This window comes from Dermacentor variabilis, chromosome 2, assembly GCF_050947875.1.
Source record: "Dermacentor variabilis isolate Ectoservices chromosome 2, ASM5094787v1, whole genome shotgun sequence".
In the NCBI taxonomy this organism is placed as follows: domain Eukaryota; kingdom Metazoa; phylum Arthropoda; class Arachnida; order Ixodida; family Ixodidae; genus Dermacentor; species Dermacentor variabilis.
The window spans coordinates 144,782,377-144,794,575 of NC_134569.1; the positions used below are offsets into that span (position 1 = coordinate 144,782,377).

At 46.4% G+C, this 12,199-nt stretch overlaps 1 protein-coding gene across 1 annotated transcript in view; it reads left to right on the top strand.

Annotated features, from left to right (window-relative positions):
* Nucleotides 1-634: 634 nt before the first annotated feature.
* Nucleotides 635-12,199, top strand: part of LOC142570478 (putative transporter YutK) — a 30,398-nt gene continuing 18,833 nt past the window's right edge. The window contains exons 1-3 of the mRNA XM_075678861.1: nucleotides 635-760; nucleotides 2,098-2,511; nucleotides 8,704-8,873. Of these exons, the coding sequence (XP_075534976.1) occupies nucleotides 740-760; nucleotides 2,098-2,511; nucleotides 8,704-8,873 (605 nt within the window). The 5' untranslated portion in view covers nucleotides 635-739. The remainder of the gene's footprint in view (nucleotides 761-2,097; nucleotides 2,512-8,703; nucleotides 8,874-12,199) is intronic.

Here is a 12,199-nt window from a genome sequence, read left to right on the forward strand (position 1 = left end):
CGCGGAACGTTCACGCTGCCTCCACTCTTGACATCGGGATGGCAACGTGGGCAACACTCTCACGGATGGATAGCGCAGCTGCATCTACTTGGTCATTTCCTACAACATGACTATTTGGTAGACGTTTAAATTCGCTGTCGAGTCCTTTCTCAACTTGCAGGTAAAAAGCTTTTTTTTTTATGCACGCGACAAGTTGTTCATGGGATCCTCGGTGCAATGCAGGAAGTACACGCACTGGAGAGCTGCCTTGGAATCGCAGAAGACGGACCACTTTCAGGGTTTACCTGACATTTATATTTTTACTGCGTAAGTGCAGGCCGCGATTGTCCATCGCCGGGCCGGTCACGACAATTTCGTTTTAATAGTTGGCGGTTGGCAGCACGGTGTCCGATGAAAAAAAAATGCTGTCTTTAAAGGGTTGTCTACGAATAGTTGTTCTGAATGCAAAAGAGACAACTTACAAATTGATCACCGATCTCGCCCTTCTCTATTTCTCTTAGCCACCCGACTCAAGGCCAATCCCTCGTTGTTGTCATACACCACGAAAATGCAGAACAGCAGCAGCCCATTGTTCTGGCAATAGTTGCAGCCAACGCCAGCCAGCATGCGCACGTGCCATTGGCAAGTGCTGAGTGGAAGAAGAAGGTCGCAGTAGTGCGCCATTTGTGCAGAGGAACAACAACGGCAACAACAGCGCAAGCGTTTGAAAGGGACAAGCAAGCACACAAGCAAGAACGCAATGGCTCGCATCAGGAACAGGGTGAGCTTATGTAATATGCGCACAAATACCTGCCTAACAATACCGCGTCTGGGGTGCTGTGTGCGATGCATCCTTACTGCTTGCTCCGATGTACGAGGGTTAGTAAAGCCGGAGATAAGTGCAGAAGAGAAGTGAAGGCTCTGGACGCAGGTTCATGTCACGCTGTTACTTCAAACAGCTGATATCTTGCCGGCGTCATACGTCAAAAGAACTGGTCCAGAGGGTAGACCTCGTATGTTTGAACCCCTGCCTCGAAGACATTAGCACTACGACCTCACCCCTGTTTCTCTGCCTGTCCCAACTAGTTCCCCCCATTTTAACTAAGTCGTTTCCCAACATGTGTTATTTGCAGCGGACTTATTTCTCTCCAGATACCTGCTTGCTCTTCCATTTTTGAGAGGCAACAAAACAAAGTTGAATTTTAAATAAGCGATATTGGATTGGTAGATGCAAGCCGCCTTCTTGTCTGAAATAACAAAATGGAGCTCGACCTTGAAAAAAATGCCACCTTATTTTCTTTGTTCACGCTCTACCATTGTAAACAAATATAAGAATATGATAAATTTTCCTTGATGAAACAAACAGCTTATTTGCTTTCCATTTATCTTGGTTCATTCCTGTGCTCGGCTCGGACCGGAGAAGCTGCTCTTAGCAACCGAAGTGCCCTATTGTCGAGGACCTATTGTTAGCATTTATTACCCGAGACCACAAGCGACAGTCAAATAGCGTCTAGCGCATATTGTAACGCATCAAAATTAGCGTCATCGTGTAGAAATGAAACCCGAACAAGAAACTACGGTGTGGAACAGTTTTCGTAGTTAGAAGCCGCACCTCTAGTTATCCAGTCGCCAAAGATGGTGTAGGTCTGAGACTAAGCGTAGAAAGCGGAATCATTCTCATAGTACATAAATTGCTGATCCCCGGAAGCTTAAGAATGCTTTCTAGTTAACCCTGATTTGTCCGCTTTTTTTATGGGGGGAGGGGGGGGGGGGCAGGTTGCTTTGTGGCATAGGGCTGTAGTTAAAAGAAAGCGCGGAGATCCTTCTCGCGTAGAAATTGCAGTTAGCGTTTATAACTGTTTGTCTGACCAGTTCGTATCTAGCTCGGCTGCCATTAGTATCATCTCTTGAGTAGCCATGCAAAAAGCCAGAACTTACATTTTCTCCCCGTAGTTCTGCTGATAATGGGACGCGCATCGACTCAGCTAAGCTTTATCGAGAAATCAGCGAGTTAAACGACACTCGGTCCAGCGTTACGCCCGCTGAACAGAGTCAGTCGGCAGGTTGAGCAGCGCTCGCTATCATGACCGCGGCTATTCGACCCCCTCCCCACAACAGCGCTGTTCGGAGGAGAGCTTGGCGTCGGCCGACGACTCCATCGACGAGACGCGCAGCGTGATGTCCTTCATCCTGTCGCGGCTGCCCGAACACGCGTCCGTCTCTGGCGTCGCCGCTGCCGGCGCTGCTCCAGCACTGAGCTCCGGCGGGAGCCCGTCGCCGCTGGCCGAAGGCTCCAGCGGGGACGGCGAAGGCACCGCGCTCGCCCTGCCGGCGCCGTACCCCGTGGAGGTGCGCAAGCTGCAGGTCCCTTGGACCGCCGTGGCCGCCCACCTCCCGCGGCTGCTCAAGCTGCTGCTGCTGCTCGTCGCGCACGCCCTCCTCGTAGTCGCGTTCCTCGACACCGGATGGGACCCCAAGGCGAGTGTCGAATACAATATCTCGAACCTCCGAGTGGTTTCACTGCGACGTAACGTACGAATATGTCTCGCGTGTAGCCGGCCACGAAAGACTACGGGGCGCGGGGCTCGTGAGGGGACACGAGTTACCGCGAAGCCTGCAGGAAACGTAGCGTCGAACTCAATGTTTAGGCATGTAGAAGAGTTTGTGACCTACGTCGTGATCTCTCAAGTAGACGCGCCGCGTCGTAACAGAGCAGAAATTCACGCTTGCCGTAGAGTCCGTGTCCCTTATACTATTGAGGCCAACTGTACTGCCAGTTGCACCGCACTTCCCTGCAGTGACGCAACAGCACCTATAGACGAGGCGAGGCTTTTCATTATAGTTAGCCCTGACGTAACGCTTTCTGGCCGCGAAGCTTTCGTCTGAACGCCGGGGCCTGTTGATTATTGCGACCTTCCGTAAGCTGTGTTGCTCAGGCACGTAGCGGGTGTTGGCCAACTCCTGTCTTGCGCTTGCTAACGGGGAGACAGGGAGGCCATCTGTTGTTCTGGATAATATAACTGTAGATCTTAACCTCGTAGTGGCCAAACGCTGTTCCACAACGCAGTTTTAATAAAAATTAGTACAACTTGTTCACTTCTATTTCTAGCCATGGAGCATACATCCATACGCACTGTTATTTGAGTAAGTAATTATCTAAAATTATAGTTTATGAATAATATCTATTTTCAAATACCTACAACTAAAAACAAGCTGCAGCTTATCAAACACGTTACTATGGGTCATGCATTTTATTTATTACCACGCTGCTGCGTGCCCAAGAGATGCTTTGCACTGGTGGCACAAATCCCGTCGTCCGCGGCCCTTGACCGCCTGTAAGGCTGAGCTGCCACGCGTCAACAGCAGCAGCATGGCTCATAACTCGCTATCTGTCATGGCGTAATGACGCGTGTTAAACGCATAGACGAAACATCCCCGCGAAAGGGACGAAAAAAAAAGGTGATACTACCCACGTCGTCACTTCTTCGAGGACCAATATTCTAGGTTATGCTTTCCACTCTCGCGAGAACTGGAGCAGAACATGCAACGGCACGCACAGTTCGTAAAACGACCGCAGCCATGCGTGCGGGGAACAGTTTTACAGCGTAGCCGCAGAGGCAGAATAATGCACGCCACTTCCACGCGGGATTCCTAAGTGCATATCAGCTCGCAACTTTCAAACTTTGTGCGGGGTCCTGTCACGGCCAGCTGAGAACAGGCTTCAAGAATATAGAACCCTATGGTGACCGTAGAGTAAACTTTAATTTAACATCTACAATTTTCTCACTTTCGTACGCTTCCCAAGATCTTGTGCACAAGATTGCTAAAAAACGATCTGTGGACAACGGCTTAGACAACTGCGGATAATCTGTCGAGAGGAAATGCACCAACTGACAACCCTTGTACAGCTATACGTACACGGGTGGTAACCTCGTCGTATGGTGTCTCTATCGAGGGCTTTCAGGTACGCTGTGTATGTGCTCCAACGGCCTGTGAACAAACTCGTAAGAAAAAAAAAATTTGCAGATCCAACTCACACGGGGGAACATGTGTGAAGCCAAGCTTCAGTAAAGCGGTTCATTAAATGCTTTGCAACTAACAGCGATGTGTACAATTTCGTTTACTTTCGTTCTATGCAACGTGGAATCTGTTGGAATGTTTATGCTTATCCGCCAAAAAGGTCACAGCTTTATTGTCATTCTAGCTTTATGTCTACGCACAGCGTCATTCACAAGCTATGCCGAAGTTCCAACTCCAAATCAGGTGAAGGTGCAGTGTGAGGCGTATGCACAGCAATGTCACGTGAACGGAGGCGATGCTTGTTGCGGGAAGAATGTCGATGGCATGCAAAGGCATAGAAAAGCGCGACAGGTATCAAGCAACATTCAGGCATGCTGTAACTCTTGTGTCACAATGAAACTCGCCCATTCTGTTGGATTCGCTAAGAACGGCCCACGCCCAGTGGCCCATGCTGCGTGGCTAAATCAAAGAAAATGCAGGATGTTTCAACGAACCCTTTCAAATATTTTTTTATTGTCTGCGGCAGATACCACAATTCCAGTCCTTGAGCTGGTCTACTCGAAGAGGTGGACATTACATGGACAAAAAACTTAAATTCATATTCGACTAATTAACAAAAATGCACTAACTAAATTTTAACTAGTTACCTTATGGCACATAGTGCAATTTACAAGTTCTAGCGGGTGGGACTGGAAGGCATATCCACTTGAAAAGAATTGTGGATGACACCATTTAGGAGATATACACCGTCAAACTTGTGGTAGAAATGCGCTGTCAACCAATTCCTTCCTTACCAATTAAGACGTCGTTTTATACATTGAAGCACAAAATTAGCTGGAGTGCCAATGCATTTCTCCGCGAATTTCGGGAATTAATATCTCAAAACTGGTGTCATCCTGAGCAATCGTTCTAAGTGGATCCGCCTTGCGGACTCCCAGGCCAGAGTTCATAAATTGCAATATGTACTATAATTTATTTAATTAAGAACTTAATTAGTAATTTTTGCTAATTAGCCGATTATTTATTTCAATTTCTAGTGTAAGTAATTTCCGCCTCTTCGAGTAGACCAGCCCATGAACTGCAACTGTGCTAGCGGCCACAGGCAATTTTTTTTAATTCTTGAAGTGTTCGGTGAAACATCCGGTACAGTAAATAAAATCCGTTAAACATAATTCACCATTCTATTAACAAACCACTCTGCTTCAGGGATGCCTGTGGGCTGACATTACTTGTTCAGGTTTCATGTAACAAGTTATTTTTATTTTTGTTACGCAGAACAGAGGTGGGCACATTTGGCCGGCATGCAACGGTTATATAAGTCAATTCACTGGTACTTTCATACGGCACACATATAACCTTTGTATATAGATCCACAAATATATCCGCCGAGATAGCGACCGACCAAACAGGCAGCCACACCAAACCAGGGAAAGTATGCAAAGAAAGCATCGCTTAAATATTCATGACGTGCTTGACTTTTTCATTCTATTTTTTCCCATTGCTCTTTTAGCTATGACGTCTCATTAGCACACGCCGCGTCTACCCCAACAAGCCATTGAGTGGGATACGTCGCAAGGAGTCCCATTTGCATTTCCTCCATGTCTCCTACATGGTTGAGCTATGTGGTACAGCGCTTCAGAAAAACTTTTCATCTAGAGGATTCCGCAAATGTGTACACTCCGAACCTGGAGCAAAATTAATGCTTCTCTCTTTCCTGAAGCTGGAGTCAACGTAACTCAGGTGGCTGTTCTCCTGCTGATGCGAACCAAATCAGCCAGAAATGAGGCCATTGTGGTTCCATTTACAAATGATTCATTCTGCAGACTCTAAGAGACTGCAAGGGAACAAGAATTGATAATCTCCAGTCAGCCTCTATTTGTGCAGGAGTACGCTCGTCTAGGTAAATCCCTCATAGGGGAGCCTGGTCATAAGAAGGAAGCTTACACAGGGATGAAAATTGGTTGTAGCGCATACAGCAGGTATTCACAAATCGTGACCATTATCCTTAAGAAGTGTACAATCACTGCATTTTGCCAGTGCTTACATATGGAGCAGAAACGTGTAATGGTAAACAAGGAAGCTTAAGTTAAGGACTTTGCATCAAGCAATGGAACGAAAAATGCTAGGCGTAACGTTAAGAACGTTAAGAGAAAGTGTTCAATGTAGATCCGAAATCAAACGGTCATGGCGGATATTTTAGATGATATTAAGAGGGGAAGATAGAGCTTGGCAGGCCATGTAATGCGTAGGGTAGATAACCGGTGGACAATTAGAGTTCCAGAATAGGTGCCAACGGAAGGGAAGCGCAGTCGATGACAGCAGAGAATTAGGTGGTATGATAAAATTAGGAAATTTTCTGATAACTTGAAGTCAGCTAAAGCAAGACAGGGTTACTTGGATATCGCTGGGAGACGCATTCAGCCTTCTGTGGACATAAAAATTAGCATGATGATGATGATGACGACGATGATGATGAGGATGATGATTATAGAAGTGGCGACCGATAGGTGCTTTTGCGTGCGATCGCCATCGCGCCACAGTTAGCTTTTGGGGCATTCAATTAAGTGACCTGCCCCACAGCTGCACAGGGCGTCCGAGTATTCTTAGCGCTGGCAGTCCCCCATATCTTCAATAGCCGTGGCTTCTTGGGAACATTCTCGCAGCTGGCGTGGGAGCGTTCTCGCAGCTGGCGTGCCGGTTTCTTGCAAGAGATGTCCAAGCCCGATGGCTTGTGCGTAGACAATTTGCAATTACACGTGCGAGCTCCAGCCTGGTCTCCGGTGCCGAAGGACATCAAGGCCAATACTTGGAGTCTAGCGCAGGGGAGAGTGAGATGGCACGTGTCTTTCAGTGAACCTATCCCCTTGCGTGTTGTAGTTTGTGTCACTGTTTTGGCCAATGCTGTGCCCGTCAAGAAATTTTTGATGCTACTGGTTGCAATGGTGTAAGCCCTCATGTGTCATTGGCTGGTTTGTGACCTCTTTGTGCAAATGAGAGTTTAAAAAGGTGTGTTTTGGCTGTGTAGGGCAGAGCGGAGGTTCGGGTTCGGATAAAGCTCTAGGAGTTTGAATAAAGCTCTCTACACGAGACAGCGGCTCTTTCTTCGCGCTGCCACCGTGCACTCGAGTAATCGAGGGGCGCGAACTTCGGAGCTCAAACACCTCCCCTCCTTAGCTACTGTTGAAGCTCGCACAGAATAAAGGAAACAGGCGCAGTCGGCAGGATGGCCGTGAAAATATCTTCGTTTTCTCGAGGCATTGTAAAAAGACGCGCGTGGTTACGAAGCAGTCTCGCTGAAACCGGGTGGCCGTGTATCGCGTTACCCAATTTCTGTGAATGCGCCTGCCTGTCCAGCGACGAGTCCCATAAGTAAGCTACAGTAGCGGCTGACAATGTCAACGAGAATAATGTCAACATCTGGGAAGCCCGAGGGCATCTTGCGGTAGCGGTAGCTTCAACCGCGCCCTCTCCTCTTCTCTTCACGCCCGTCTTCCCGAACGCTTCCAATTCAGCTCGAACCGTCTTCCCTTTCGTTCCGTGTGAGAGTGCGCCTTCGGCGGCTCCTACCAGCCAGCGAAGCTACCAAGGCGCATTTCTTTCCACGCCGCTTGTCTTCGGCGTACCTTCTTCGCGGAGCCGACCTGCGTCCCTCGTTTGAAAGGAGCATATATTACGGGACCACTACACGGTAATTGGCCGACTTAGCAGCGTGAGAAAGCGTCCTGCGCTTTGCCGCACTTGCTTAAACTGGGCCCCACAGCAACAGCAACTCCGTATACCTCATACTGATGATGATTATGATTATCATGATTATTATTATTATTATTATTATTATTATTATTATTATTATTATTATTATTATTATTATTATTATTATTATTATTATTATTATTATTATTATTATTATTATGAAAGAAAATCAAAGATCAAAGAAATGCAGGTGGTGGTGGTGGTGGTGGTGGTGATGTTGATGATGATGATGATGATGATACGGATACTCCTTCGCGTGTGAGGTGCAGCACAGGAGAAAACGTGAATGAACGGCAATGTTTTATTCTTCTCCATCGGCACTACCTTATTCTAATTCACCAAAGCTGTAACCTCATTTTGCAGATAAATTGCGCGTATGTAAATGTTGCGGTTACACCCGACAAAGCGTGACAAGAAGGGTGAAGTTCGAAATTCCGTGACTAGTACAGGTGCTTGAAAAGAATTGTGAACTATGATCAACTTCTGTAAAGCATGGTCGGGGATAATGTAACACGTGTACGCCCGATCTATTTCTATTCGCGCTTCGTCAACAGACCCAGCTGTACTCGCCTGCCTGATCACCACAATGGGCCAGCGGCGAGCAGTGCATAAAAAGAAAGGAATGCGATAGAGTGAAATAAATCGCCCTCGTCACCGCGACCATGGCTTCTGGTCGTCGTCATTCTGCCTAAAATACGTTTAGGGGCTAGTTAGTGCATAGTCGTCATTGTTTGTGGCGCACTGGTCTGGCGGGAATCAACTTACTGAAAGAACACTTTCTCTGATCTTTTTTTTTTTTGCGCTTCCGATGGCCATTCAGTCCGTTGCTTTCTTCTGCCTAACTTTTGCGTCACAAACATTGGCAGTTGTTCTGATCCTCCGCATAGTAGATCTCCATTAAGCCTTTTTGCTACCCTAGCATGGTGCCAGATCTGTTAAATGACATCTCTGCAGGAGCCATGGTGCCAGGGCTCGGGCTTTCTGCTCCTGCTGCTGGCGATGCTGGACGCGTGGCTGTTGTGTGGGCTCTGCTTACGCTGGCTGCCCAGCAAGAAGGTGGCCGCCATGACAGAACGCGCCAGGAAGCGGACTTTGTGGCTGAGCGAAAGGAAGTGGATCGCCAGGTGAGGAGATGCGGGCGCTTTTCTCGATAGTGAAAAAAGAAACCCCCTACTTACTGGCACGTCTTGTATAGTGGTTCCGTAAGGAACACCTTCGGCTTTTGCATCACAGGAGGCACTGGAACAAAATAAAAGAGCCTATACGCTTAGTCATTCGCGCGTCAGCGTGGACACTAATTCGTCGTAGTTGCGAAACCTCAGCGCGACTTGGAAGAAGACAAAAGACAAAGAACACACAGGAAAAGCGTTGATTTAATGTCTTTTCTTTTTTATTGCACTCGTCATTGTAATCTAGCTTCCGTAGACGTAATCATTCTTAAAAAGAAAGTACCTCCTGTATCTTTCGTCAAGAGTTCCGGTGCATATTCCGCTATAGGCTGCTGCCCTCAAGCTTGAATTGAAATGCAAGGCTGTCTAACGGCAGTTGCTGGGAACCGCAGAGCACTTCGCTGCTGGTGGAGGTAACGCCTAAACTAACGCCTCCTTTTTTAGTCTTTCTCAGCAGGATTGGAAATTAGAGGACGTATAGTCGTCCCAAGAACTCGCTGGCGCTCGAAGAGCACTCGAAGAATTGTCCGTGTTCAATCAAACCAACTCATGTTTCGTTCCTACATTTCTGTACTTTTTATTATGCTTGTCATGTTTGCTAGCGTGCGAGCTACCTGTAGGTTCCTATGTACTAATCCTATTAGGGTGTTTCCTTTTTTTTTGGTCGGGTGGTACAGATATTTAAAAAATTCCCTGTGGCATGTAACACAGTTCCAATTGTTGAACTGTATTGCTCGAAGAGGCGAACATTACCTGCACCAGGAATCAAAACATTACTTAACAAAATTAACGATGTAAATTTTACACTAATTATTTTATTATACATATTGCAATTCAGTAATTGTAGCCGGTGTGTTGGCAAGGCATATGAACTTGAAAGAAACTATGAGAATGGCACTTGCTTTGAGCTATGCGCCGTCAAACTTGCAGTAAGCATGCACTGTCGTTGTCCCTCCCGCCCCTCCCGCCGGCCACTTTCACTTTCTTGAATTTATTAGACGCTGGGTTTCAAGTCGCCGCTTTGCTTCTAGATTTTTCCAAGGTCTTTCCGGGTCCCCGACCATAGACTACTACTCAAGTTTTTGCCACTCAATATTCACCCTCAGGTTGTAGCACGGATTAAACACTTCCTCTCATCTCGTGTTCAGTTCACCTCTGTTAAGTGTTCTAACTCTTCGATTGCTCAAGTCACATCTGATGTATCATCGCAAGGGAGCGTCCTTTGGCCCCTGCTGATTCCAATATTTATTAATAATTTACCTAATTGTGTATCTTCCCAAATTAGACTGTTCGCTGTCGACTGTGTTGTGTACCAAGCCATTAAAAGTGACACTGACTACCACTCTTTACAAACTGACCTCGATTCAATTAACACTTCGTGTACACCGTGACCAATGACCCTAAACCATTCTGAGACAAAGCTCGTCTCCTTTACAAGAAATTATTGACGCATCCCAACCACATACACTCTTAATGGCATAACATTTAAGACAGCTTCTACTTACAAATATTTAGTTCACCTTCAGTCCGACTTAACCTGGCACTATCACATTGATTTGATTCTAGCCGCTGCCAACCGTTCTCTTGGCCTCTTAACGCGTAACCTTCGACATGCTCCTGCGCAGGTGCGTAAACTTGCTCATATACCTTAATCCGACCTAAAATCGAGCACACTTCACCCATATGGGGCCCGGGTCAAGCTTGCATCATAGATCACACCGAACGCCGGCAGAACCGTGCTGTTCGTTTCATTTTTTTTTTCAGATTACTTATGTATCACTAGCGCCGTGGAGCTAAAAGCTCGTGAGGGTCTTGATAACGTTTCCCATCGTCGTGAACTTGCTCGCTTAACTCTTTTTCACAAAATTTACCATCATCTGTTGCTTCATGACGATTTCTTTCACTCAGCCTCAGCCATCTTTCCACGCAGTGACCATCCTTTTAAGATCAAACGCATCACATGTCGCACTTTTACTTTTGCCAAATCGTTCATACCCAAAACCATTGTTGAGTGGAACTTGCTGCTTCCTACAATCTTAACTGAAGTAAGTGCGACAAATTTTCATGGATTTCTAAAGAAAATAAACCGATGCGTAGCTACTAGTTCTGCTCCATTCACCGCAAGGAGTTTTATTTTTTTATTCTTTTCTTTTTGTACGGTTAATTATGTTCCATTTCTCCATTATAGTTCATTTAGTGTTGTTGTTCCGCCACACTTTAATTCTTGTTTCCAATTCATTTAGCGCGTTTCTCTATTGAAGAAATACAGCGCTAAAGAGACGAGTACGAAAAGAACAGGTGCTAAATTTCCAGCTAAACTTTAGCGCCTGACCTTCTTTTCGTACTCGCTCCTATAGCGCTGTTTTTCAAGTATATTACACCATCTCGCCCACATCAAGCTCCTGCGCTTCTCTAGTTTATCGAGTAATTTTTGCCACTCCCCTATGTAATACCCTCGTTTTGAGGGATCTTAGGGGTTTCTTGAAATATATAACACTGTTTTATGCATTGAAGGACAAAAGCTGCCGGTAGGCCAATGTATTTCGTCGCCAGCTTCGGGAATCAATATCTCAAAACTGGTGTCATCCTGAAAATTCGTTCACATTAGACAGCCTTTACTAACGCAACGGCTAAAATTCGTGACTTGCAACAAGCGCCGTAAAGTCATTATTTTAAAAAAACTTAATTACCGACTTTTGTTAATTTGGCGATTACGCGTTCTGATTTCTCGTGTAAGTAATGCCCACCTTTTTGAGTGATCTTGTTCAAGGATTATAATTGTGTTAGCTACCACAGGCGATATTTTTTTTGTGTGTCGTCTGAAAAGAAAACGAGAAACCCACGGTATATACTGATCAAGAGTGCCTCCAGGTACTGTTGCGCAGTGCCTAATCGTGTCTTCTCTGCTAGCGTGACGCATATACCTCGTTATAGGCGTTATTGGGGAAAGGTAACCTCCTCCAACACCATATTTCATCTACAAATCTGGACGGCTTTACCAAGACGCCGACTGCTGTCTCGATACCCAGTCGATCCCCCTGATGAAGTGTAAGATGAGCCCGAAGCGCTCGTTCTCTCCATTACAGACTTCATGCACATAGCTGCCGAACAGCGCCGCAACTTATATTTGGGGCCTATTATAGACAGTCTGAACTCTCCAAACGCCGACCCTTCATTACGGATGTTTGTGCTTCACAACGACACCTTATACCACTACAACGCCCGTCCTGACGGCGCTGAGCTCTTGCTTGTTGTTCCCGTGCATCTTTGCTCTGTTGCTT